Source organism: Rousettus aegyptiacus, unplaced genomic scaffold (assembly GCF_014176215.1).
Source record: "Rousettus aegyptiacus isolate mRouAeg1 unplaced genomic scaffold, mRouAeg1.p scaffold_m13_p_1, whole genome shotgun sequence".
NCBI classification, from domain to species: domain Eukaryota; kingdom Metazoa; phylum Chordata; class Mammalia; order Chiroptera; family Pteropodidae; genus Rousettus; species Rousettus aegyptiacus.
In genome coordinates this window covers 7,478,717-7,506,437 of record NW_023416284.1, presented here as the reverse complement: position 1 = coordinate 7,506,437, position 27,721 = coordinate 7,478,717, and the positions used below count along the sequence as shown (strand labels likewise).

General features: G+C 46.8%; 2 protein-coding genes and 1 pseudogene across 3 annotated transcripts; 1 reads left to right on the top strand and 2 right to left on the bottom strand.

Moving 5' to 3' along the window:
* Positions 1 to 323: 323 nt before the first annotated feature.
* On the bottom strand, positions 324 to 11,948 carry CUNH1orf158 (chromosome unknown C1orf158 homolog). Of its 2 annotated transcripts, XM_016149373.2 has the most exons (4): positions 11,690 to 11,948; positions 5,066 to 5,179; positions 1,839 to 2,016; positions 715 to 955 (listed from the first exon to the last, which is right to left on the bottom strand). In XM_016149373.2, the coding sequence occupies exons 1-4, from the start codon at positions 11,801 to 11,803 to the stop codon at positions 837 to 839; spliced, it is 525 nt and encodes a 174-aa protein (XP_016004859.2). In that variant the 5' UTR covers positions 11,804 to 11,948; the 3' UTR covers positions 715 to 836. The 2 variants fall into 2 exon arrangements, with proteins under 2 accessions (XP_036074863.1, XP_016004859.2); XM_036218970.1 differs by lacking the exons at positions 715 to 955; positions 5,066 to 5,179 and adding an exon at positions 324 to 505.
* A 6,917-nt stretch (positions 11,949 to 18,865) lies between these two features.
* On the top strand, positions 18,866 to 18,984 carry LOC118607182 (annotated as a pseudogene).
* Positions 18,985 to 20,388: 1,404 nt separating this feature from the next.
* On the bottom strand, positions 20,389 to 27,379 carry AADACL3 (arylacetamide deacetylase like 3). Its single transcript, XM_016149374.2, has 4 exons — positions 27,215 to 27,379; positions 24,503 to 24,719; positions 22,938 to 23,001; positions 20,389 to 21,163 (listed from the first exon to the last, which is right to left on the bottom strand). Exons 1-4 carry the CDS (start codon positions 27,377 to 27,379, stop codon positions 20,389 to 20,391), a joined length of 1,221 nt encoding a protein of 406 aa, XP_016004860.2.
* Positions 27,380 to 27,721: the final 342 nt, after the last annotated feature.

Below are 27,721 nucleotides of genomic sequence, written 5' to 3'. Positions count from 1 at the left end.
TTCCCCTCGTGTGAAACGGGGGAGTGGAACCGGAAGGGCCTTCCCGTCGCTTGACATTCTCAGTCTGCCTTCGGCACACGCGTGACGCACCACCATGTCAAACGGCTTTAATCGTCGGATGGAAAAGAGGGGACGCTGCGGGTGTGGGGGAGGGGCGGGAATTGTAAAACACACGCCATGATGCTAAGGGCCCCTCAGCCGGGCCGGATTTAAAACTCGGGGCGCCTCTGCAGCCTCCGGCCATCTGGCAGGTCCAATAGCGCGGTGGGTCTCCAGCTGGTTCTTCCTGTGCTGTGCGGCGGGGGCGGGGGGGGCGGCAGTTCTCAGAAGTGTGGGACAGGTTGCAAGCGAGGGGGAGGGACTGGGATGGCGTGCTCCCGCGGGGACAGAGCGCTCAGCGGTGGTCTGGGGTAAGACGACGCGTAAACGCTCTCTCTCGGGCCGGCCCTGGGTGCGAGCCACCCCTGCTTCAGCCGCTCGTAGAGCCCATAGTTTGTAGGCGGAGCTGCGGGAGAAAGCGGGGGCTGGGTGAACAGGCCGGGAGCGGGTGGCAGGGACCCCGGTGGTTTCCCCAGGCCGTGTCATCGGGGACCTCGGCTGGCAGTGCCCTGGGGGGAGCCTCAGGGTGGGGCCTGCTCCCTGTGTACTCAGGAGGGACCAGGCACTGCTGGAGAGGCCTCGGAAAGGCCAGCCCCTCGCCCTGGTTGAGGTTGGTCTCGCTGGCTCCTAGGGGACTGTCCCCCCCAGGAGAGAAGAGAGCACTACGAGCTTTGAGGCAGCTGTCTAAGAGAAACCCTCGCAGAAGTAATGCAGGGCGACAAGCGGCTCTCTCTGACCTACGCCCCTGCGCAGTGAAGGCCGGGCCTGCAGAGGGGTGCGTGCGAAGGATGAAGGTGGCTTGGAATGTGAATCGGGTCAAGGCGCCCTCCTGAGACGTCCCTCCAAAGTCCTGGGCCTGCAGGAAGAGCAGGACAAAGCCCTCACTCCTTGCTGTGGCCTGTGAGCCCGCGGAGCCTTCCTCTACGCCTGCCTCGGGGCTTTTCCACCTGCTGCTCCCACCGGGAACACTCCTCCCCTGGTCCCCACGCGGTTCCCTCCTTCTCATTCCAGCCTCCACAGCAAAGACCCAGAGGATGTCCACGCGGACCCGCCTCCCTCCTCAGTCCACCCCGGGATGTCCACGCGGACCCGCCTCCCTCCTCAGTCCACCCCGGGACGTCCACGCGGACCCGCCTCCCTCCTCAGTCCACCCCGGGGCTGTCCACGCGGACCCGCCTCCCTCCTCAGTCCACCCCGGGACGTCCACGCGGACCCGCCTCCCTCCCCAGTCCACCCCGGGATGTCCACGCAGACCGCCTCCCTTTCTAGTCGTTGCCTGTTTCCTTCACAGCACATATTCCTGTCCAACATTTTCTTATTTACTAGATCTTAAGTTCTCTGACTCATTAACGGTGTCTAATCCATCTCCCCACTGGGACGACCACCCCCTGAGGGCAGGAATTCCTTCCCATTTGTCACTGCTGTGTCTCCAGATGCCACATCGAGGCACAGCACCTGGGACATAGTCACTGTTTACAGGGTGGATGTGCGGTGACGTTGTACCTGCCCCCTGTGGGCCAGGTAAACCTGCCGCCTCAGGGCGCAGCTGAGGGCGTCATAGAGCAGGTGGCAGCTCTTGGGGGCAGGTAGGACTCTCCCCCACCACCTCATTCTAGTGCTCTCTTGGAGCCGGGGTTCCCCGTGCACATCTTTCTGTGTGAGCAGAGCACACCCCAGCCCTGTGCAGGCGTGGACCCCTTACAGCCCGATATAGGGGGAAACCCTGAATTATAAAATACCTAGAAGGGGGAAGTCGGCTTTCTCTGGGAGCCACTGCAGCTTGTGTGGGTTCCAGGCACGCCGCGGGGGCAGGCCTGGGTTGTAATCGTGCCGGTTGTAGTGGTCGTCGTACGAGCTGATGAGGTGGCGATGCCCGGGCTCCTGGTGGTGAGTGAGCAGGTGTTTGTACGGGAGCCCCTGGGAGGACAGACAGACACAGCGGGCATGTTACCGATCAGAGGGCACCGCCTGGCCGTGGGCCGAGACAGAAGCTGCCCGCCACGGGCGTCTGTGCCGCTGCCAGAGGGGACCCTCCACGGGTGGGCGGCAAGCGTGGCCGAGTGGGCTCTCGGGGCCACCCGATGCAGCTCGCCTTCAAATCCACCTCCCGGCTTAGCTGCAGTCAGCGCTCTGCGCGAGCGGCCCCCAGCCTACGCCACGCCGAGGCATCCCCGGAACGAGCTCGGGGGACACGTTAACCTGAAAGTCAGGACGCCCCGCTGACTGGGAAGAGTCGGCACCATCTCGTGGCACGCCCCCGTGGTCTGAAATGACACCCTTCCATTTGTCTCAAGTCTCACCCATCCAAGTGCCTACTTTCACGCCGAGTGAAAGATGTTGGCTACCGAGCCTGACGTATGGACCTTGTATTTCAACTAGTTACTATGGGAAGAGTCAGAGAACACTCCGTGAATTGCTTTCTCCTGCAAAGGATTTACAGCAACCTCAGCTGGAAACTCGGGCACTCTTTGGTGGGGAGTTATTTACAGAGAGAAGAAAGCCATGTTCTCCCTACTGTGGGACAGTCGCCTGAATCAGGGCTTTTCCTAAGAAAATCCTCTTGGCCTGGGATGAAAATGCTGGTGGACAGGGCTGATTTACAGGGGAAGATAATGTCGCCCATGCTCGTTCTCTTGTCTGGGGCAGACAGGGAGGTCTGTGTCTGCCGCGGTCTGGAAATGCCGCCCGCATCCAATATTTCAAGTGCTGGCTCCATAAATAAGTCAGATCACAAAGCCAGAGGGAGACGGGGGGCTGGGTGCAGACATGAAGCAGGGGTTCCCAAGATCTCCACCACCAGATGCCCGGGGTTTCGCCAATGCCAGGGAAAGCAAGCTGAAGAGGTTCCCATCAACCAAGGGGAGTCCTGGGGAGAGAAGGGGAGAGGCCAACAGGAACGCTTGCTGTTTCTCTTGGTTTAGGGCACAGCCCTGCTGTCTTGCTTACGTTCCCAGGACTTTTGTTTTGATCAGGTATGGTCAGGTGACATACACAGAGACAACTGCCATTGAAAGAAGACCCAAGAGGGAGGTCATGCCACATGACACAGGGCCATGTGGAGAAGCGCCACCGTCAGTCAGAAGGCGGAAGGAAGAGAGAATATGGCCCAGAGCCTTCTCGTGTTTTCCAAGGGAAGGGATGGGCGAGGCAGGGTAGGCAGATTCGAGAAGTTTAGGATTGCACAGTTTGAGTAACTTCAGCAGGCTGCGGGCCACACAGGTGCACAGGTGCCTCCAGTTATGGCTACCTGCCCCTGGAGTGATTTCAGGCAAGCGGATGTTGGCTTGGCGTGTGAGCGTTAAAGGAGGTGATTGGGGACATGGGTTCTGGATTGGTTGGCTCACATCTGAAAGGCGTAGAGACAGGCAAGTTGTTTCCTGTCTCTAGGAATCATCTAGCCCAGGGGGCGGGGGGCACGGGGCAGTCTGTCCAGCATTAGCCAGGCCCCTAAGATAGCAAAGCATCAAAACACCTGATTAATACACCTGCCTGCAGAAAAGCACAGGATGGGGGGTCTTCCCTGGGGAATGATGACCTCCTCTATGCAAGGTCGACTTGAAGAGCCCATCAGCCCTTGCCTAAGAAGGGAGAAGAGGAAAGGGGGATGGGGATGGCAGATGCAAAGGGAGCTGTCCTGGGGGGCGGGGGTGCAGAACGAAGCACTAAGAAGAGCTTTGGGGGCAGAAGCAGCCACACAAACAGCCCATTTGAATAGAGCTGTTAGGAACGGATATCCGGTTGCTTGGCTCTATTTCGTGTGTGCGTTGGGGCGGAGGGCGTGTCTTGATTTTAACCAGACCGTGTGTATGTGCGGTTATCCCTTCATCGGGGTCTGGAATGGATCCAAAGGTCTTCAAGCAAAGGCATTTAGTGCGTCTCGAGGATGATGCTAAATGCCTCATCGTACCCTGGAAGCCCTGGGTTGTGGGTTCTAATTTTTACTTCCTCACATTGAAATCCATGTGCATCTTCGGGGCACACTCTTGATGAGGCTGTGGTGGCAGAGTGTGCTACGAGGATGTTGGCACGGTCCCGGGACACCGGTGTGGTCCAGGCGTGGTCCAGGGCTGCCACTACGGCCTGGAGGCGCCAGCATGGCCCCGGGGTGCCAGCGCAGAACTGAAATTCTGGAGATTTATCCTGACACAAATCCCCAAAGGCAGAAGACTGGAGACTCGGCCCCAGCAAACGACGACCGGCTCTGAGAGCTCTCTGCTGGGTTTGCAGAGCGGCCACCTGCGTAGTTACTTCCCTACCAGCTACACAGCTCTAGACGAGACACTTCGATCGGAAAATCAACTCCGAAATGCTCCCTCCCGTTCTGACAGACGTCCACCCCTCATTCTATGCCTCCCCGCCCCCACCCTGAGTTCAGGCAGGTGTAGGGTTAGGGGGAGGGAAGAGGTGTCTTGAGGTCGCTGTGCCCGGCTCCCTGCTCCCTGCTCCCTGCTCGGAGGCCTGGATCAACAGAATGCATGACCACCCAGTCGGTGACAGACTGCTGAATGCTCCTCGACTATTTATTCAAAGGAAGCCGGGGCAGAGATGACACAAAATGCTGTCATCGAAACGTCGCCACTACTCGCCACCGGAGCAGCTGATGTGGTTCCCCACCGTAGTCACCATAATTCAATACTAACTGTGCATGCGTGTGTGTGTGCGTGTGTGTGTGTGCGTGTGTGTGTGTCCCACAGCCTGCGCCTGGGTCCTGTTGGATGTGTGCGGAGGAGACGATGCGGGAAAGTGCTGGGATGGGGGGATGTGCCCAGCTCGAGAGTAGGCAGACCTCTGCCGAACAGGTCAACAAGGGCGAATGCCATTCCCAGCCCCCAGACCGGGAGGGTATTCACGAGACCACCTTCCGTGCTGCCTAAAGGGAACTGGGCCCAGAAGAGGCTGGCTGGCGGGGTCCCCTGAGGCTTGGAGAGGGGCCCCGCCCGAGTATGAGACCCCCACTCTCTCTTACCTCAATTCTCCTCTTCCCATACCACCTGGAGATCTGGTCCGGTTTGTGGCCAGGGAAGGGGACGTAGTCTTTCCTGTGAATGCACTGGGGTGTTTTCTCCGTGGCTTTGGTGAACTGGAAAAGATCGGATATTCAAGATAGCTTCTGTAACGTCCCTTCACAAACGTCTGCTGCAACCCCCCACCTCCTGGGCCATTGGAAAAGGGTAAATACAGACCCCAGGGGATCCTGCATAATGCGGGCTTCATCGCACCCTCCCAGCTTCCAGTATTTGAAAGGAAGCGCGCCCAGAAACTTGGCGCGCCACCGTCCGAGCGCCCTCGGGGAGGCTGTCGTCGGCGTCCCCTGGTCACGTCTCATGGTCTCTACCCGCTTCCCTTCGCACCGCCTCGCTCCGTGATCCTGCCCACCGCTCGCCTCTTCCCTTTCTTTTTCTTCTTTGTTCCTCGCTGTCCCCAAATCACTCTTTCCCCCCCGATTACATTATGTTTTCCGATCGACATTTTTGAAGTTCGTCATGGTGAAATACACATAACAGAATTTTCCATCTTAATCATTTTTAAGCGTCCAGTGCAGCGGCATTGAGTCTATTCGCATTATCGCGCGACCATCGTCACCGTCCAGGACGCTTTGCCGTCTCAGAGCGAGACCGTGGCCGTACGTCGACTCCCCATTCCGCCCTCCCTCACCCCTGCCGACCGACATCCTACTTTCTGTCCCTGTGCATTTGACTACTCGAGGTACCTCGTGCGACTGGAATCACACGGTATTTGCCTTTTCGTGACTGGCTTATTTCACTTAGCATCGCGTTCTCAAGACTCATCCAAGCTGTAGCACATGTCAGAATTTTTTTCCTTTCAAAAGCTGAATAATATTCCATTGCACGTATACGCCACATTTTGCTCATGCATCCATCTCGCCGTTGGATTGCTTCTACCTTTTAGCTGCTGTGAACAATGCTGCTATGAATGTGGATGTACAAATATGTCTCTTCGAGACCCCACTTTCAATTATCCAAGGTATACATCCAGAAGCGAAATTGCCAGGTCACATGGTAATTCTATGTTTAATTTTTTGAGGAACTGACAAACTGTCCACCACAGTGGCTGTACCACTCTACAGTGCCGATTTCTCCCCATCCTCATCAACATTTGTTATTTCCTGTTTTTCTCTTCATAGTAGCCATTCCATTGGGTGTGAAGTGGTATCTCTTTACGGTTTTGATTTGCTTTCCCCCAGTGATTAGCGAGCATACCTTTTCATTTGCTCGTTGTCCATTTGCCTATCTTTGAAGAAATGTCTGTTCAAGTTCTTTAAAACTTTTAACTAGGGTGTTTTTGTTATCGTTGGGTTGTAGGAGTTCTTTATGTACTCTGGATATTATTCCATTCCTTTATCACATATAAGATTTGTAAATGTTTTCTCCCATTTCATGTGTCACTTTTTCATTCTGTTAAATAGTGTTCTTGGATGCATTAAAGTTTCTAATTTCAACGAAGTTCTATTTATCTATTTTTTCTTTTGTCGCCCATGATTTTGGTGTCATATCCAAGAAATTATTGCCAAAGTTAGTGTCCTTTGTTTTCTTCTAAGAGTTTTATAATTTTAGGTCTTCATCTAGGACCTTGACCCATTTTGAATTAATATTTCCATATGGTGCAACTTTATCCTTCTGCTTGTGGATATGTAGTTTTCCCAGCACCGTTTGTTGAAAAGACTGTCCTTTCTCCATTGAACGGTCTTGGCACCCTTGTTAAAATCATGTGATCAGATATGTGAGAGTTTATTTCTGGGCTCTTTATTCTACTTCATTGGTTTATATGTCTGCCATTATACCAGTATCCCACTATTTTGATTACTATAGCTTTGTAATAAGTTTGAATCAGAGAATATGAATCCTCCAACTTTGTTCTTCTTGTCAAGATTTGTCTGGCTATCCAGAGTCTCTTGAGATTCCTAATGAAATTTAGGGTGGATTTTTTAATTTCGGCATAAGAAAATCATAGAGATTGCATCAAATAGATAGGTTTGAGTGTTATTGATATTTTAACAATATTAAGTCTTTCAATACATGAACACGGGATATCTTTCCATTTATTGCTGTCTTCTTTTATTTCTTCAATAATGGTTTTAAGTTTTTAGTGGACAAGTTTTTTACCTTCATGGTTACATTATTCCTAAGCATTTTATTCTTTTCGATGCTATTATGAATAGAAGAATTGTTTCCTTAATCTCTTTTTTAGATTGTTCATTGTTAGTATATAGAAATGCAACTGATTGTTGCATGTTGATTTTATAATCTGCTACTTTGCTGAATTTGTTTATTAGTTTTAACAGTGTGTGTGTGTGTGTGTGTGTGTGCGCGCGCGCGCGCGTGTGTGTGTGTGTGTGTGTTGTCTTTAGGGTTTGGTACATATAGGATCATGTCATTTGGAAACAGATAATTTTACTTCTACCTTTCCGATACCTTTGCCTTTTATTTCTTTTTCTTGCCTAATTGCTATGGCTGGAACTTTTAATACAATGTTGAAAAGAGTGTCAAGAGAAGGCATCCTTGTCTTAGAGGAAAATCTTTTGGTCTTTTACCATTGGTTCTGATGTTAGCTTTTCAAATATGATCTTTATTATGTTAAAGTAGTTAAAAGCTAAGTAGAATTCACCAGTGAAGCCATCTATTACTGAGTTTTTATTTTTTGAGAGGTTTTGATTACTAATTTAGTTTCCTTACTAGTTATAGTTCTATGCAGATTTTCTATTTCTTCATGACCTTTTCCTCAATATATATTATAACATTTTTTAACTTAAATTCTATTTTTTATGATATTAGTATTGTCACCCCACTTTCAGTTACCATTTGAATAGGATATCTTTTTCCATCCTTTCGCTTGCAACCTATGTGCATTCTTAAATTTAAAGGCATTTTCACAGATGACATATAGTTGGATCCTGTTTTTATTCCCCCATTCTGCCAATCTATGTCTTTGGATTGAGAGTTTAATATATTTACATATGAAGTACATATGTTAGGGGAGGACTTAACTTTTGACATTTTGTTATCTTTTTTTCCTGTGTCTTACAGGGTTTTTCTGTCCCTGATTTCCTCCGTGACTGCCTTGCTTTGGGTTTGGTTGATTTTTTCATAGTGGTACATTTTTGTTTCCTTCTCATTTCCTTTTGTGTCTTTTCTAGAAATATTTTTGTAGTTATCATAGGTATTACATATAACATTCTAAAGTTATAACAATACATTTTAAGTTGATACCAATTCGACTTAACTCATATATAAAAACTCTACTCCCGTACGGCTCTACCCTCTTTCGCTTCATGTTACTGATGTCATAAATTACATATTGATATATCGCGTACCCATCAACATGGATTTATAATTATTTTTATGCACTTGTTTTTTTAAATCCTGTAGAAGATAGTGGAGTTCCAAACCAAAATCACGGTAATAGTGGTTTTTATATTTGTCCATGTATTTACCTTTAGCAGAAGACTTTATATTTTCATATGGCTTCGAGTTACTGTCTAGCATTGCTTCATTTTAACTTCGAGGACTCCCATGAGCATTTTTTTTGTAGGGCAAGTCTAGTGATAATGAACTCCCCTGACTTTTGTTTATCTGGGGATGTTTTCATTTGTGTCCTTCATTTTTGGAAGAAAGTTTTTCTGGCTGTTATAGTATTTTCAGTGGATAGTGTTTGTTTGTTTGCTTGTTCGCTTGTTTGTTTGTTTGTTGAACACTTTAAATATATCACCCCAGTGCCTTCTGGCATGCAAGGTTTCTAATGAGAAATCTGCTAATAATCTTATAAAGTCTTTTTGTATGTGACGAGTCATTTTTCCCTTGCTGCTTTCCAGATTCTCTCTGTGTTTGACTTTCAAGTTTGATTATAATGTGTCTCTGGGGTGGTCTCTTTGATTTATCCTATTGGAGTTTATTACGCTTCTTATATTTGTAGATCCATGTCTTTTCTTCAACTTCGGGAAGTTTTCAGCCATTATTTCTTCAAATAACGTCTCTGCCCTTTTCATTGTCTCTTTGCTCCCACAATGTGTGTATTGGTCAGCTTGATGGTGTCCCATAAGTCCTTAAGCTCTGTTTACTTTTCTTCAACCTTCTTTCTTTTTGCTCTTCAGACTCAATAATTCGAAATGATCTGTCTTCAAGTTTTCTGAATCTTTCTTCTGCCTGTTCAGATCTACTGTTGGATGCCTCTAGTGAATTTTTTTCATTTAGTTATTGTACTTTTCAGCTCTGTAATTCCTGTTTAATCCCTTTTCATAATTCCCATCTTTTTATTGATATTCATGCTTTATTCATATATTATTTCCCTGATATCCTCTGACCCTGAACAACACGAGTTTGAACTGCATGGGTCTACTTACATGTGGATTTTTTTTTCAGTAAGTACTGTAAATATATTTCTTCTTCCTTATGATTTTCTTAATTAAATTTTATTTTCTCTAACTTGCTTTATTGTAAGAATATTATGTATCTACATATATAATACAACATACATGTTAATTGACAGTTTATGTTATCAGTAAGGCTTCTGGTCAACAGTAGGCTATTAATAGTTAAGTTTTGGAAGAGTCAAAAGTTATACATGGATTTATGACTGAACAGGGTAGGGGAGGAGCCAGGGGATTGGCACCCCTAACAAATCGTTCGAGGGTCAGCGATAGTTCTTTGTCCATGTTTTCTTTCAACTCTTTAAGTATGAGACGGCTGTTTTAAAGGTTTTGTCACATACTTCCGATGCCTATGTTTTTTTTCCAGAACAGTTTCTGCCACTTTGTTTTTTCCTAAGGGGCCATGTTTTCCCGTGCCTTTGTATACCTTATGATATTTCGTTAAACATCGAAATTCGAAAAAGCAGTCGCATCTCCTAGTCTTTGCAACTGGCTCCACGCAAAAGAAGATCTCTATTAACTAGCAGGGCAGGTTCTGAGCCTTGGAATTAGCCCGGTGTGAAGGTTTATGTTCCTCTCAGGACTTTTCTGAGCATGCCTCTTGCCTGGGTGTGTGTGTGTGTGTGTGTGTGTGTGTGTGTGTGTGTATGTGTGTGTGTTTTCTCTATATACATGGCTTCTTTAAAAATGCTTTGATGTCCCAGAGTCTCTTCCCTGCTGCTTCTCAGGACTTTAGATTCTGCCATATTTCCCTCCCTGTAATCTCTTCCTCAGACATTTTTAGGTCTGTAGTCCCCTGGCAGCTTTCCTAGCTGTAGCTACCACTGCTTTTCACAGCTTTCCCTAGCCTGAAATATGAACTTATCTACTTTTCCCTATCTGAGCTCTGAGTTATGCAAAACAGCAATCAATCCCTCAGGCAGCCCGTGGGCAGGTAGGTGAAAATGTTGCCCTATGCCCTCTGGGGCGGAGGGAGGGAGCCCGGCCCCTACTTCTCACATGCAGCTCTGCGCTGTGATAGGGAGGAAATGACAGGGTGGGGGGGGAGGGAGTAAAAATACCATGGAATTTCCTACCATTTTGAATGTGGCTTTTTCTCGATTGGGCATTTGATTGGCTGCAGTAGATCTTTAAGTGTTTTTCCAGAGTTCCTACATAGTTATTTTAGCTAGGCGATAGTAATTTTTAAATGTTTCCTTGGGAGAGCAAGGACCTTGAGTTTCTTAATCTGCCACATTTCTTACGTCACTCGAACTTTCTCTTTTTATGCAATCTGCCCTAGGTGGAGGACAAGCCCATAGTATCCCTGGATACTTGCCTTGCCCACGGGATCCTGAAGGGGTTAGTCAGGCAGTCCTTCTTGCCCTTGGAACTGACACACCCAGCTGTCCACACAAGGCCAAGTGCAATTAGATCTAACAATGGCCACAGGCCATGTCTGGCCAGAGGGTTAGTGAGAATGCAAATATCCTCTATAAAAATGGTTTTTTCCAGTTCTCAGAAGTCACCACCAACCTTCCCCACACCTACATCAAAGCTGCCAACTCTATCTCGCCCTCATTTCCTTGACCATTTCCCAAGAAGACATGAGATTATCTAGATGTCTCTGCAAAAATTTAAGTGGCTAATTCTCGATTGCCACAAATGAAGATATTCAGTTTTAAGTAGGTCGATTCAAGCTAAGTATTTTGTAATGCACTTTAAAGTACATGGGATACCAAAAACTCATTTTTATGTTTGAAAGTAAAAACTGAAATGCACAGAAAGGGCAAGGTTGTGGACCAGGTGTCAGAGAATAAGCAGTTCCTCCCCAGACTTTAGTGCAGGGACTGTTAAGCCTGCCTTGGCAGGTACCACGTTCTGGAAAAGGGCCAGGTAAGGGAGAGCAGACATTCTTCATATCAAGGTGCAGAGGAATTAGGGGTAGGGACCATCAGATGCCTAGAAACAGTCCACTGAAAATAGTATTGTGGGGCAGAACTATATTGCCTAACATTCGATGATGTTTTCAAGATACAGTGGGGACCTTGATGATTGCTTGAATATAACTCCCCTATGTAGAGCACAGAGACCCTAATGCCACATTCTTAAGATGCAACCATCTATGGCCTTTGATTTGAAAATAGTAATGACCTCCCTTCCAGTCCTGCCCCTCCCTGCCAGTCCTCCCTCTGAGCCCTCTGTCTACCTTCTCTCTTTCCTTACCTTCCTCCTCTCTTCCACCCAGTTTCCGGTGAGCACTCTGGTTGAATACTTGGCCTCAGTCTTCCAGCTCGGAGTATAGAACGACTGTGGGCTCACTGCAGTCAAAAACTGCATGGTGAGGGTTCACCTCGGGTTTCTTTGACTTGACACAGTTTAAGGTTTTGAGGGCAGGGAGATGTTATGAGGTTGCTGAATTTGGGGTGGCTTTTTTCCTCACAGCCACTCTTCTGAGGGTGACACCCTGCCAACTTCACAGCATAAAGGGGCCTCAAGAGTTCACTTTCAGTCTCCAGGGAGAGGTGATGTGATCTTGGATTCTTGGATTCCTTAGTGTTGACTGTCTCCATGGCAACAGACTCTGAGTATAAATACTCTCTTTAAGGGAACCGCTGATTCTTCAAGAGCAAAATTGACCCCTCCAAAAGCAAATAAAATCAACAACAACAATAAAAGCAAAGGCCAGAAGGACCTGGATCCTGTGTGGTCACCCCATGAGAGACATCATCCTTGCTGCATTTTTACAACTAGGGGGAGATGAGATTATCACGTTCTACTACCTAATGAGTGCTAATGTGCTAGGACCATACTGGGCCATTTACATGTATTCATTGTTTAATCCTCACAGCAACCCTAATGAAGTGAGCGCTATTCATTATTGTATTCATTTTATAGAGGAGGACGCTGAAGCAAAAAAGGATTAATAGCTACCTAAAGTCACACCTGTGAGAGAGCTGGGATCTGTATACACTTTGATTCAGGCCTAAACCACTGGGCTCAGCTCACCTCCTGCCTGCCCGCCCCTTTGCCTAAGGAGTTTCCGGGAAGAATCCTATCTTTGCGCTCAAACGGATACAATATGGTTCATTTGGTTAGTTCATTTGTTCATTCCATAATCCTTTTGTTGAGCACCTGCTACATCTTGGACGCTGAGCTGGAGCTACAATGCATCAATGAGTAAACCGGGGGCCTACCTCCCACAGAGCTCAGTCCAATCAATGTGCTAGAGTTCATGATCTTGCTTACTCACTAAGCCAAAAAAAAAAAAAAAAAAAAAAAATCAGGAGCGGCCTAAATATCTCTCAGCAGAGGGGCTGGTTCAATAAATGGTGGTACATCCATGTAACAAATTACTCTATAGCTATTTAAAAACGCTGACAGACAGGGATGCCTATAACACATGGTGACGTTAAAGAGGCAGAACCCAGTCGGCAGTGATGTGCTGGCTATGTGTCGAGCCTTGCGGATGATAGAGCAATCGGGGGGAATCGCTTTGTGAACCGTATAAATGTCTAACCGATGTACTGTATGCTTGAAAGAAATAATTAGAAAAATAAGGACGTAGAGAGAAAACCTCAAACCAGCTAACCTATACTTTAAGAAGCTGAAATATACATATGGTGTCAATGTGAATTTCAAATCCAGATGAAAATAAAGGTTGAAAATAAAGGTTGAAAATGTAGAAGAGGGAGGAGGAGGAAGAAGAGGAGGAGGAGGAGGAAAGAAGAGGAAGAAGGAAGAGGGAAGAAGGAAGAGGAAGAGGACCAGGAACAAGAAGCAGCTCAGCATTTGTCATGGGCAACGACCACTGTCCATTGCTTTCTTTGAAGTGACAGATTAACTTCATTCATTTTCAAGAGGACATCTGCCAAGTGTTCCAATTTGAATATCCACCATTCATCTCCCAGTTTTTCCTTCGAATAAAAACAGAATTTCATTTTAAAAAATCTCCACTTTCAAGCTAAAACTAGAATTTTAGAAAACTTGTGTTCACTGCTGTGAGCTTGCTGGCTTCCTGGCACTTAAATGCTTTTCAGAAATGAGCACCAGGAGACATGTACTGTATACAGAAATGTCATCGCAAAAACAGCTACATGCAACAATAGGTGAATCCTAATATAATTAACCACGTCGAAAAAGAAACCAGACTCAGATGAATATACGCTATAGGAGTCCATTTAAACAGAGACCACAAACAGGCAAAGCTGCGTGTTCACGTTTAAGAATGCATCCTTCGGTGCGAAACATGTAAAGAAAAACAAAGATGTGATTGCTACAGAAGCCAAGGTGGAGTGGGAGGAGGCATGTGGAGACCTTCTGGGGTGTTGGCAATGATTTATGTCTTGACCTATACGCTGGTTTTGTGGGGCTTCGTTTTGCCATAGTTCATTTATCAGCACATTTACTTTAATGTACTCTTTCATGTTTGTGTCCTATTTTACAATAAAGAGTTCTAAAGGATGAAGCTGTACAGAAGGCATGGCTCCCCTGAGCTTCGAAGGGAAGGACAGCCCCTCTTCCTGGCTCTAGCCTTGCCCGGACTGCCGTCCTCGCCAAACAGAGGCTTGTCCTGCTGTGTGGCGCATTGTCCATGTCCTTCCCCTGTCACGTGGCTAGTTTCAAGATGGAGCAAAGCGTTTTCTGGAGTTCCTCTATTTTTGTTTAAAGGCCATTGGAAAAATACTTTCTCTGAGTTACCTACTTGAAATCAAATGTATTCATTTGTAGCAAGCAAGGCTACAGGGTCCGAGCTGCTGCTGCTGCTGCTACAGACAGATGGTGAGCAGAGCCCAGTGGGTTAGGCCTGAATCAAGTGCCCTGAAGGAAGTTTGGGGATCCCCCAGGGAACCTTGGCTCCAGGATATACACCAGGGAGTGTAATTGCTGGGTCATAGGGTATGTGTGCCTTTGACTTTGCTAATGCCACACTATTTGTCAATGTATCGATTTACATTCCCCACATCAGCGCATCGGTGTTTCTATTATTCCACACTGTCTAGAACTTTTCATCACTTTCTAGAACTTTTCTTCCCCCAGGCCCTGGGAACTACTATTTTACTTTCTATCTTTATAAATTTGCCCATCCTAGGTATCCCATATGCCTTTTTACATCTGGCTTCTTTCACTCAGCATAATGTTTTCAAGGTTCATCCACATTGTAGCATGTGTCAGGATTTCATTCTGAAATTCTTTTTTCAAAAAGAGTAATGGCTGAATAATAACATCGCATCACACGTACATACTGCACTTCGTCTATCCATTCATCTGTTGGTGGACCCTTGGATCGTTTTCACCTTTTGGCTGTTCTGACTAGTGCTGCCGTGACCCTCGGTGTACAGGTATCTGTACACCAATCAACCTTTGGAGTATATGCCTGGGAGTAGAATCGTCACCACAAAATTGTTTTCCAGTGTCCACACCATTTTACTTTTTCACCACCATTGCCCAAGAGTTCCTATTCCTCCATATCCTTGGCAACATTTTTTATTTTTCGTTTTGGAGAATAGCCCGTCCTAATGAGTATGAAGTGGTATCATGCTGTAGGTAATATTATAGTGTAGCTTTGATTGCATTTCCCTAATAATGTTGAGCATCTCTTCATGTGTTTATTGGCCTTTTGTCTATCTTCTTTAGGGAAACATCTATTCAAGTCCTTTGCTCATTTTTTAATTGGGTTGTTTCGGATTTTTGTGGTCGCGTCGTAGGAATTATTTATATATTCTGGATAAAAAATACTCAAATGTTTTCTCTCATTCTATGAGTTGTCTTTTTCACTCTTGATACTTTCTGTTCCTACGTATTTTATATTTTGTGCTACTTAAATGGACTATTTTATTTCATTTTCTAATTTATTTTAGCCTACGTTTTAAAATGCAGTTGATTTTTTTTATAAACAATAAATTTATATCCATCAATTTCATTTACTCATTAATTATAATAGTTTCTCTGTAGTTTCTTTGAGAATCTGCATGTAGGATCAGAACATCTGCAAATAATAACTCCTTTTCTATCCTTATCAGTTTTATTGTCTTTTGCATTGGCTAGAACCCAGTGCAATGTTGAATAAAAATGATAGTGAATAACTCTTGTCCTGTTTCTGATATCGAAGGAAAAAAAGTTTAGCGTTTCATTATTATGCATGATGTTTGCTTTAGGTATTTTTTTGTAGATGCCATTTATTAGGTTAATTCTAAATGTGCTGGGAGTTTTTTCATAAATGTTTTGTTTTTTTTTCATCTAGTGAGATAATCACAGTTTCATTGACTCTATCAATGTCACAAATTACACTGACTAATTCGTGTCATGATATATTACCTTTCTCATATATATTGCTGGATTCAGTTGGCTAAATGTTTTTTAGAAAAATTTTTGTCTCTATATCCATGAGTAAGATTTTTATTGCCTGTAATTTTCTTTTCCAATGTCCCTGTAGGAATGTATTACGAAGTTAGCCTCATAGAAAGGGAATACTGCTTTTCATACTCTCTAGGTCGGTTTACGTAGAGTTGATGTTATTTTTCCGTTTGAATATCCAGTAACCCGAGGCGTCTGGACCAGGAGATGTCCGTCGTGCTTTGTCGGAAGGCTTCCTGTGTTAATTCAGTATCTTTCATTAGTTAATCAGATTTTTCTTTTTCCTTTAGTGTCAGTTCCATCAGTTGTGTTTTTTTTCTGGAAATTTACTTACTCATCGCAACTAACGTTTCAATTTTCGGCATGTGTTGCTCATGATGTCTTCTTAGTATCTTTTAAATGTGGCTAGGATCTGCACTGAGGTCCCTTTTTACTCCTGGTATTTACTAATCGTGCTTTCTCTCTCTTATTTTTCCTTTTTCGGTCTCACGAGATGTTTCATCGGTCTTTTCTGAGAGCCAAAACGCGGTATCGTTGACCACCTTTATCGTGTGATTATTCTACACTTTAGGGATTTCACCTGAAAGATATTTAAAAAGTCTAAAAAGATTTTTTAAATATTAAAAAGTATAAAAATGCTTTTTAATACTTAATCTTTCAATTATTTTAGGACATTCTCCACCATTATATTTTAAATATTGCTTCCGCGTTCCTTCTCCTCATTTCTCTGGGGCGCCGGTCATGTATTTGCTGGGCCTTCTCGCCAGGTCTTCGTGCCTCTTGCTCCCTCTTCTGCATGTACTGTACTTCTGTCTCCCTGCGCTTGATTCTGAAGTTTCTTCCGACCTGTACCCCAGTTCATATGTCTTCTCTCGAATGTGTCTAATGTGAAATTAAACCCATTCGCTAAATATTTAATTTGATTTGTTGCATTTTTCAGTTCTAAAATTTCTGTTTGATTCATATACATTTTATATATACGTGTGTGTATATATATATACACACATATATATATATACACACACACACACAATATTGTGTTTTACGGTTCCTAATTTCTTATTTTTTTACCATCCACTCTTTTAGAGTATCACTTTTTGCCTTCCAAAATTTCAAATTTATAGATTTATAAATCTATGGATTTAATGATTATATTTATGTAGATGATATTTAGAAATATATTTATACAGATTTTATCTCTTCAAACATAGTGAACAGAGCTATTTTACAGTCTGCGTCTCCTCCCCCCCCCCTTTTTCCCTTTTGTTTCTGTGGGTTCCTGTTGTGATCTCTCCTCACATGCCTGGTATCTGAAAAACTATTTACAAAATTAACAAAAGGCCTAAGATGATATTATGTTCCTCCGGAGATGATTGCCATTTGCTTTTCCAGTCACCTATGAACGTTAGAAATTGGGGATCACTTTAACCCAATTTAGGGGTAGACATTTTTAGGTCACGGTATAATCACAATCCTGCCTGCCCGGTGCTGTGCTGGAGAGCACACAGCACATTCTGCAAGCCCACAGGGGAAGGATCTAACATTCTGGACACAGGGAGGCTGGAGCAGGTGGTGCCTAAAATGAGACTTGAGAGGTGAAGGATGAATTGGCTTCTCCTCTCCTGGTCCAGTATAACCTAGAAACACTTCTTAAAGGTGGCAGATCAGCTTGGGGTTATTGCACAGGCAACCGAACAGTGGTGGGTGGTGGACTTGGAACTCAGACATACTTGGCTTCAATTTCCTGTTCTACCTCTCGTCGAGTTTCTCGGCCAAGTGAACTTTGGCTTCCTGATCTATAAATTGAGAGTGAATATCACATACTTTCTAAGATTATGAGAATTCAGTGAGATGAGGATATGTATGAAGCACTTTGTAAAATGCCTGTCACATATAAAGGATCAATAAATGTTTGATCCTTTCTTCCTTATGTAGCTGAACCAAGTTTATTTTAGTAACAAAATCTATCCCTTTCTCTATATTAGAGGCGTGTATTTGGGACATTGGGGCAGCAATATCTCAAAGGGAGTTATTCTAGACCTTCTTTGAATAGAGGGTTCCTCAACACAAAAGCAACTTGTTATCTCCACCAAGGGCTCATGAACAGCACCCCCATAACTCTGTCTGATCAACAGCAGACCCCTAGTCATGACTCACACAGATTCAGCATGTTTTACCAGGTCAACTCACTTGCACCAGATAAGGTCACACACACACTTGCGGGCATGAGATACGTTTACCCCTATTTCAAGGCAAGAAAACTGAGGACTGAGGGTCTGGGAGGTGAGTGTTGGGACTCTGACTGGCTCCAGACTATAGGTGCTTCATCCCTCTGCCTCCTGGGAGCGGCCTCATGATGCAGCAACAGCAAACCCAGAATACACCTCTTCAACTTAAAGTGAAAAGTGTTCTGTCCTTTCGCGACAACATAGGCAAGGAGTTCTTTCAACTTAGTGATGGAGATGGACCTTTGAAGGTTTTTACCTATGACTGAAAATGCTTTGAAACTAAACCCTATGCACTGCTTTACCTGATTCGACTCTGTCCTGCAATTCGCAAAGACACCCAGCTGCAGTGTTGAAACGATGGTGTTCTAGCCGGGGGACAAAGCAAGCCCTGGCAACCCTGTGGAAGGAGGAGCCAGCTTGCTGCCTCTGGCATCTTTTGCTTTGTTAGATGAAAGAAAGGAGATTAGAAGTGACAACCCGGTAAGACGGCAGCCTGCCCCAGTTCCTCCACTGATTCAGACTTAAGGAATTTCCCTTTGAACACATAGAAGTGCCATACCAACTCAGGCCGCCTGTCAATTGTCAAGCCAATTTTCTCTCTGCCTTTGGGGTTGGTGGTTATGATCCAACTACTTCCCTCCCAGCTGAGATCTTTAGGAAAGAAAAAAAAAAAAAAAGGAATGAGACAGGCATTTTGGTAATATGCCCGGTTAACAGTCCCCTTTACTGAATCTATAAAAAAGAATCACACATGCACAAGGGGGCATGTGCAGAAATATTCACTATAGACTTGTCTGTTCTAAAAAAGCTGAAAAGTGTCTACAGCCACGCCACCCTGAACGAGCCCGATCCCATCTGATCTCGGCTGCCAAGCGGGGTCGGGCCTGATTGGAACTTGGATGGGAGACCACCTAGGAAGACCAGGTACTGTAGGCGTAAAAAATAAAAAATAAGGGATTGTAAACTGACAAGGTTCTTGCAATCTGCGAGGTCACCCAAGGATTGCCTCCCCTAAAAAAAAATAAAATAAAAATAAAACACTGAAAAGAGACCAAAAATGTCCACCTGTAGGGAATGGCTAAGAACTGTAATACAAGCATACCATAGAATACTATGCAGTAGCCAAAAAGAAAGAGTAGGACAAATCTACATTATTTTTAGGCTAGATTTCTAAGACATATTGTTCAGTGATAAAATCCCAAGTGGCACAAAATGTACAGAATTATTATTCTGTTACATACAAATATCTGGCAAAGTCATCCCACAAAATAATACTGTGTATTTTCTCTATCTGTGTATGTCAAAGCAGAGAAACAGGCATTGAAGGATTGGAAAACCTCTCCCCCCAAACCCCCCCCACCCCAAAAAGTGACAGTGGATACATCCAGATAAAAGAGAAGAGAGTTGCGGAACAGTGGCCAAAAGGGACTTTAGCCTTATCTCTAGAATTTGAGGGTTTTATTTAAAAGGAGAATGTGTTTGTGTGTCACTTATATAATTTAAAATTAATTTTTTAGAAGGTAGAGTAGGAATGAGAGTATGATTGAGAGAGTGGTAGCCGTTGTACTGTCCAAAACTATCTGCTGCTCCTCTCTGGGGGTGCTCATGCTTCTCCTTCCTTCAGCATCGGGCTTGGCCACAGAACTTGCTCTGGCCAGGAAACGGGGAGCAGGAACCGTGAGCATCACTTCTGAGCAGAAGCTCAGGAGCCAGTGTGTGGTCTGCCATGTTCTTTTTTTTTTTTCTCTGCCACAAGACGAGACATTTCACGTAGAAGCGGCTCCGTCCGTCTGGATCCTGGAGTAGATGAGTGTGGAACAGAGCTGCTGGTGACCCGCGAGGGCCATCCAATGTGTAATGTGAATAGTAACAGACCTTTGCTGTCATAAGCCACTGAGGCTGTGGGGCCACTTGTCACTGCAGCAGAACCTGATCTCTGCAGCCGACACTAGCCCGGGATAAGAGGAACGAGCAAGCAGTCACTCTGGAGCAGAGTGAAGGGGGCAGTCTAAACCCTTCCCCACAGAACTGAGTGACAACCTCTATATGTCCATTCGCCTTTGCAAGTGGCCACTGAAGACTGTCAGCTCAAATTTTCCCAGCGGTGGACGTGGACCCAGAGTCCCACCCTCCCCAAACCTGCCTCTTCTACTGCTCTCCCTGCAGACATCAGAAACATATACTCTCTGATTCTAGAACATGGAGCCAGGAGGAGATGGCCACCTCGACACCCTCCCTAGCCCCACTAGGCATCATCCACATCGGCACCAGAGAGCCCCCTGGGGAACCGGATGATGGCAGGACCCACACGCTCACGGCTCCCGCGGGAAGGAGAAATGGTCACAGGCCCTTCAGAAAATGGACGATGGCATTCAGAATTCTCTTGGAGCAGGGGAACTCAAAGTACCCAAAGTCCAGGGTGCTCAGCACTCCGTGAAAACCGTCCTCCACGTGATGCCACGTCACCGGGACCCCCAGGTCCTCCAGCCTCTTCTTGTACAGCAGCGAATCGTCCCTCAGAACATCGTACTCGCAGCTCACAATGAGAGCTTCCGGGACCTGAGACACTACCTCATCTTCGGCAATCAGGGGCGAGTTCACCGAATCCAGGATGGCCTTCGTCTCCAGATAGGCGTCCTCATCCAGGTACTGTGGGGACACTGGCTGGTAGCCTCTCTTCTTAAACCTCTCTGGGATGTTTTCTGAGCCCAACCACTTTCTATATTTTTCCCAGACTTCGGCAGGCAGATAGGTTTTATTCACGATGGCGCTTTTCCAGGAATGGCTGATGTCCAGGTAATTGAACACACAGTTTAAGGCAAAGCTCTGGGTGAGCAGTGGGAAAGACTTGTTCTGCTGATAGGAAGGGAGTTGGAAGTCCAGGCCCTGCAGAAAAGCGTAGATCAGGACCTGGGCACGGATCTTGGGGAGATCTGGAATGTCCACAAGTTGCTGGCAGATTGTCGCCGCCAATGTCCCTCCTACGCTGTCCCCGCAGACTACGATCTGAGCAGGGTCCACCTTGTAAGCATCCAGAGACTTCAGGAAGTGGATGGTGGCCACGGTGCATTCCCTCAATGGCACTGGAAACTTGTGACTTGGCAGCATGTGATATCTAACAAAGAAATCAGGGACCGTGGTTGACACTCTTCATCCTAGCAGAGCCAAAAATGCCTGCGTCTGGGATTCTTGAGCCCAAATCCCTTCCATGAACTTCTCTTTCTGAAGCCTGAGCAGGAAGCATTAAGGTATGAGGCTTAAATGAGCCGATAGACATAAAGCCCTCGGTGCCTGGCACATGGGCTCGGAAAGTGGTGGCTGTCATTCCCACTCTCTCAATGCTGACTTGGGGGACAAGCTGTGACCACGAGAGCCCTATGATCCACATATTGGTCAGAAACTTAACTATCACCGACACATCCTCTGAACCTACTTGACGGGTGCTTCCCTAATTCATACCTGTTCCCTGTTTTTTTTTCTTTTTTGTTTTCTATTCTTTATGAGCAACCTCAGGTGGCCTGGGTTTAGATTCTAAGTAACCCTGCCATGCTCACAGGTTTCATGGGAGGATCTTGAAGATTTAAATGCCCCGAGGGCCCAGCAGGGAACACACAGGCTGCCTCCAGCTCAGTGGCCCTCACTGAGCCTGTTTTTCCAGGCTTGGATTACTGTCATGCAAGCTCGCCAGCCTGGCATCGCTGGACCTTTCCATTGTATCAAGAGTCTAGAAATCTGGGTTTTGTGAGAAATCTCATCATTTTAAATGCTGGTCTCAATTTTTTTTTTTTTAAAGGGATCCCAATGGGATCAACAAACCTTCCTCCAGCCATTTCCGTCCTGATGCCCCCTGATGCCCCCTATTAGGTGTTGAAAGTATCGCTGGGACAGCGATACTTTCAACACCTAATCCCTGTCTATCTTGGAGTCATAAAATAATTTTCTTGCAGAGATTTGCCAGTAATATTCTACCAATGATCTCTTAGTTCAACAGCAAGGCTTACAGTGGCCAACAATTGGATTGAGATCTCCATCCCACTGCGGAAATGGTTTTGGAGCCGAGAGCTGCAAAGTGACAAGCTTCAGTACAGAAAGACTGACTTCTGTATTTTTTACTCTACTGCCACAGGAAAGCTGAGAAATCTCTCCCCATCGAGATGTTGGCAATCGATATTTCTTTATGGCATGTGCACTTATACAAAACTGCAGGAAAAGCTTAATCGGGAGGACTGGCCACACCCCAGTGTGACAATGTTCCAGGCAACAGGGCGAAAGGACAAGGCCACACCACTACAGTGACCACCTCTCATACGTGTTCCGTCTGCCAGACTCGGAGGCCCAAAAGGGGCCACCCCAGGTCTCTCCTGCCCCACATCCAGTGAGCTGTCTTTGAGGTTCCAGGCTGGGTGCGTGACTCTCCAGGATCGGTTAGGAGAGAGAGTGGCTTTCTAACTTTTCTGGCTTCCTTCGGTGGATCTCACCAGGGTCCACCTCCCTCTCCTGAGTGCACAGGAATGGAAATGATATAAATATGTAGGCATTTAGTGCAGGGAGGTGCTAAGGGTCCGGAATGTGCAGCTGCTCTGCTCAAAGGAAAGGATTCTCTCCCCTGAGAACGCGCCAGCTGTGGGGCTCCGCCCCTGGTCTCCTTGACGACGCCCACTCCCCACCCAGCTTCCAAATGATGCTGTGCACAGAGAGCCCCACCTAGACGTCCCCAAGGGCCACCTGCAGGAAGGAGTGCCCGGTCTCCGCCTCTGTCCCTCCCTCTTGCCTCCTCTCCTCCTCGCTGGCCTCCCCGCGCCTGTGTCCCTCCGACTCCCCACCTGCCTGAGCTCCTTCCCCCCACCCCATCACTCCAGGTCGCAGCCTGGCCCCTCCCCTTTACTCACCCAACTGCTAGAACCACTGAGTCACTCTCCTTGGCCAAGCGGCTGCATATGTTTTGGTAGAGTTCTAGAAAATAAAGGTTTTTAAATTTACTGGGAAAGCTGGTGGGCTTCCTTTGCTAGCCATCATCGGCAGCCCGCTCCTCACTGACCACCACCACGGACAGAGCTCTTGGGCTGCGAATGTTCATTCTCAATCTAGAGAAGCTGTTTGGCCACACGGTGGTTCAGTGTGTGAGCCCTAGGTTCAGACCCAAGCGCAAATCGTGACTTTGCCTCCTTTTATCCTGCACTGAAGCAGCGTATGGGCAAGTCCCTTCACTCCCTGAGGCTTGATTTCCTCACCTGGAAAATGGAAATAACAATAATAATAATAATAATAATAATAATAATAAATAATAATAGCGTGGTTGGGGGTTTCGATGAGCTAATGCATATCAGCTCACGTGTAACAAGGGGCCTGCCATGCACATACTAATATTAATAAATTATTAGATATCAATACTAATAAATGGTTGCATTAAAGACTGCGGAATGGATCCTGGCATTCCACAGATTAGAAAGCTCTAAAAAGGTGTTTTCCCCCCCAAAATTTCCAGAGTCAGGGGGAATTAAGATAAGAAAATTGTCTCAATTTTGAGGGATTTTTTTTTTCATTAATTTCCCTCAGATCTTTGGTCCTCCTGTCTGCGTATCAGAATTTGTCTCAGGTAATACCCGAAGTGAAACAAAACGATGTGTTAGTTATTTTCGCTTTTTAAAAACCCTTTCTTCTAACTAAGTAGAGGTGGTGGCTGCCCAGCATTGTGAATGGACTAAACGCGACCTAATCACACGCCTTTCAAATGCTGCGTTTTACGTCGTGTGGATTCCGTCGGCATAGACAGGTATCCCCTGCTCTTTGAAAGGTCTCTTTACGACATCCCACTTTTACAAAACACCTGCATTAAGTACCTGTTTGCACACATCAGAAGAAATCCAGATGGGATTTTCACTTGTAAAAAAAAAAAAAAAGGCAAAAAGCAAAACATTCAGCGTGTCCGTTTTGCAGCGAGCCACTTATAGGGGCAGCAGGCACCCCGAGCCCGAGCCGCGAGGGTGGCCTCGCCAGCTCCTCCCGCGGGAAGGACACTCAGCCTCTCAGCCCCAGGCCCCAGAGCTCTGAGCTCATCTGTGAGCTTTGGGCGTCATCGCTCGACTTCCTGTAGCGAGGGGCGTCCTAAGGTAATCGCCTCTTCACTTTACCCGGTTTCGGCTCAGGAAGGTGTCGGAGGGACGCTCTGCTGTCGGATAGCAGGGCACGCCTACACAGACGGAGCTATAGCGACGCACCATATGCGTCCATATATACGCCCCTCTGTGTCTCCTTAGTTCCAGAAAGAGATCGATACATTCCACTTCTTTGTCCCCAGAAGGATCTGGGGTCCACTAACTGCCTTGGTGTCCCCTGGTCATAATATAGAGGCTTCTAGACCCCAGGAAGATGGCACGAGTGCCCCCTGCCTCCCCCTCCCCCACACCACCACCACACACCACAGGCCGGAGGGGTCTGGGGGATGGACTCTTACTCAGGCTCCCGAAGACCGCCCCGCCGCCGTGGTAGAATATGATGCCCCGCCTGGGGGTGCAGGAGGCCACCTTGGGCTGGTACAGCCTCACCGGGATAGTCCCGAAGCAGAGGTGGGTGGTCACGACATCCGGATCCTCCTTTACCGGCTTCAGGTCGTGCATGAAACGGACAAATTCGGGCATTGTCCAGATTCCCAGTTTCTCAAAAATTGTCCCCTGTTGGTGAGAGAAGAGGGAACGTCGTGGGGAGGGTTTCGCAGGTCCTGCTGGAGTCCTGCTGCAGCCCATGCCTCCCCCACCCCCTCCCCAGAGTGGCCAACAGCCCTGCTCCAACCCCCTGTCTCCCCATCACACCTGCGGGAAATCCCAGACCCACACGGCCCCAGCACCTGCCCCTCTCAAACACTCCCCCTGGACCTTGTGCACCGCAGTTCCACAAACCAGGCCTCCAGCCACCCCCTCGAGGGGCCCTGTGCCTGAAACGCTGCCCTGCCCCCACAAGGTCCCTGCTCCAGCGCCACCTGGACATGACATCTCTTCCCAGGGAGCCCCTCCCGGACCACTGCGGCGGACAAGGCCCTCCAGCACTTTTCAAAGTGCTGTTTTCCAGATGTGATAACTGCATGGTGGTCCTATTTTGAAAGACGGCGGGGGAGGGGGGTTCTTAACGTTTAGAGATACCTACTGAAATATTCTTGGATAAAATAATACAATGTCTGGGATCCCCTTCATGAGAAAGGGAACAGGACCTAGGAATTAACCACCGTGAATGCTACTGGGGGATGGGGAGGGAAGAGGACAGGAAGCTTCTTTCTGATACTCCGTCTCCTTTCATATATCTGAAGGTTTGCATAATACAAAATTAAAAAATAAGCCAGATAAAGTGGGCTCTCCCCCTAGACACACTCCCTGTTTCTTAACCGTTTTCCATGCCGAGGCAATTTTGGCTCTTAGTGAATAAACCCTACATAAAATACGTAGGGTTACAAAGGCAGGCGATGGCATTTGAAAATAGTTATCAAAATATCGAAATAAATGTGCGACGAAATACTACGTGTGCTTCCTCGTCGACGCCCTGAGTAGCGAGACCCGGCGGCCGGTCTGACACTATCATAATCTCAGAGGAACAAGGCACACGTGCGGTTTCGCACAGTATCTTCAAAGGCTGTAACACGCTCAGAAACATGTGACTCCTCTTGATGACCGAGCTGCAGCTTCTGCGGTCACAGCTGCGGTTTGTCGCCTTCATTTATAGTGGAAGGCAATACTACATCTTCATTAGAGGTTAGTGGAAAGGGGGTGATTTTTATGCCTGCTCGAATTCATGAACCCCTTGCATTCTGTCATCCTTGGGGGTTTGGCGAAACACCCCACTGTCCTGTCTGACTTTCCTCGCACCACCGGCCACTCGGAATCGGTTTTCCTATAAGTTGCTGTCTCCCCCAGGCACCTGCCGATACCCTCTCTACCCTGCCACGGCCTCCGAGCTCCCTGCAGGCGGACTCTGCCTGGACTTTATTTCTTTCACCCATCACTGATCCTCAGAGCTACTACTGGAGAATGACATGTAGTAGTTGCACAACGCATCTTTGTAAAAAAAAAAAGAAAGAAAGAAAGAAAAAAAAAAGAAAACAAAACAAAACAAAACACATCAACAAAGAGTAATAAGGCTAATATTACAGAGAGCTTACCCTGTACCAGGCATTGGAACACACACTCCAGACAGCTTAACTCGCTGCATCCCCACAAAATGCTCTGAAGTCAGGACTATTTATGTTTCTCCCTGTTTTGCAGATGAGGAAACCGAGTCACTATGCTTGGGAGCCCCTACTGTGGACTATGAGAGTCAAGGCTGGAAAGACACAGGACCAATGGCCCCTTGTAAAAAGCTGCCTCTGGAGAGAGGATACCTTTGGCCCTTTGGCTCCATCAAGGATTTCCCAAGAGAGTAAGAAGAAGCTTGCAATCGCTTTTTATTATGTAAGAGATTTAAGAGTCATGTTCTCTACCTTCGCTGTCTGTCAGCTCTCCGGAGCAGTTCAGCAAATCCCTACTGCCAACCTCGACACCATTCCCGCCATGATCTCTTTACAAGTATTTTGTTAAATTACACACACCAAGAACAACAAGCAGAATCTGACTAATGCCATAAACAGTTTTCCATTTCTCCAAACAACTATCTATCTATCTATCTATCTATCTATGCATGTATTTCAAGTCCCATTCTGCAATTTTGCTCACCTGTACTAATTTACTAATTGGCTAACATGTCCGTTCATTTTGTCATTGGCCAGTTCTAGCTGGCAGGTTGACAGGAATAGGGGCTCAAAGACTCAGAACGATTCATTCCTATCTTCACCCGTCACAAACGTGATGAGTGCTGTGAAGAAAGTCGGACAAGAGGCAGGGGCTGTGCGGGCTGGGGCAGGGGACGGGAGCAGGCCTTCCTTCTTTTTTTTTTTTTTTCCTAATTGAAAATGAGACTCGCTCTTTGTTTGAATTGTGTGGCCATCCGCCCTTTCAGCTTGAGAAACCCCGGGAAGAGGCTGTAAGTCACCTGTTACCTAACAGGAATTATTAAGGTCTAAGAGCATACTGTCAGCCTCTGCTGCTATGATATCAGTGTTAATTCAACTGGAAGCTTCCGGTACTCCTCCCCAATGCTCTCCTCAACCCTCACAATGAGGGGACAAATAAAACGCAAAACTCACCCATGTCATACACAGCTCGAAGATGCAATGGATGACCCGCAGCTTCATGGGATGGCTGATGGCCTCGGGGATGTCTATAGTGAAGATGCTTATGCAGATCACCCACAGCAGAGTCCCCATGAAGAACATGCAGGCCGCCACGAGGAGAGCTAGAAGGATCCCCATCACGCCGTGTCCGCCACAGGGGAGGTCCAGCAGAGACTGTGCCCAGCGCAGGCTGTCAGGCGCAGGGTTTTGAGCCAGTAGACAGCCTACACTTGTTCCACAACATGAATCCTCCACCTCCTCATCTCCTGAAAGCACTGGCTCAGCGCAGGTGAGTCACAGACTCAGGTGAGGAGGTGGTTCTGACAGGCCCACGAAAAAGAGAAAATGGCTCATGCACTCTGCCCCAGCTGAAAATGAGAGCGCAGAGATTCCAGAGGGCATCCTGGAACCGCCGCTGGGAACGGCCTCGAAGAAGTCGCCACGGACCTCGCGGACGCTGCCCTCCACCTGCCTCCCACC

What these genes read in the sequence shown, in the direction of transcription:
- CUNH1orf158 (XM_016149373.2), bottom strand. Translation starts at nt 11,803, where the DNA reads ATGCAGTTTTTGACTGCAGTGAGCCCACAGTCGTTCTATACTCCGAGC. An exon ending in GGGTGGAAGAGAGGAGGAAG is followed by an intron (nt 5,180 to 11,689) that starts GTAAGGAAAGAG and finishes GATCTTTTCCAG; the next exon opens with TTCACCAAAGCCACGGAGAA. An exon ending in ATGGGAAGAGGAGAATTGAG is followed by an intron (nt 2,017 to 5,065) that starts GTAAGAGAGAGT and finishes CTGTCCTCCCAG; the next exon opens with GGGCTCCCGTACAAACACCT.
- AADACL3 (XM_016149374.2), bottom strand. Translation starts at nt 27,379, where the DNA reads ATGGGGATCCTTCTAGCTCTCCTCGTGGCGGCCTGCATGTTCTTCATG. An exon ending in GGCGGTCTTCGGGAGCCTGA is followed by an intron (nt 23,002 to 24,502) that starts GTAAGAGTCCAT and finishes TTTATTTTCTAG; the next exon opens with AACTCTACCAAAACATATGC. An exon ending in TCAGTGGTTCTAGCAGTTGG is followed by an intron (nt 21,164 to 22,937) that starts GTGAGTAAAGGG and finishes TTTCTTTGTTAG; the next exon opens with ATATCACATGCTGCCAAGTC.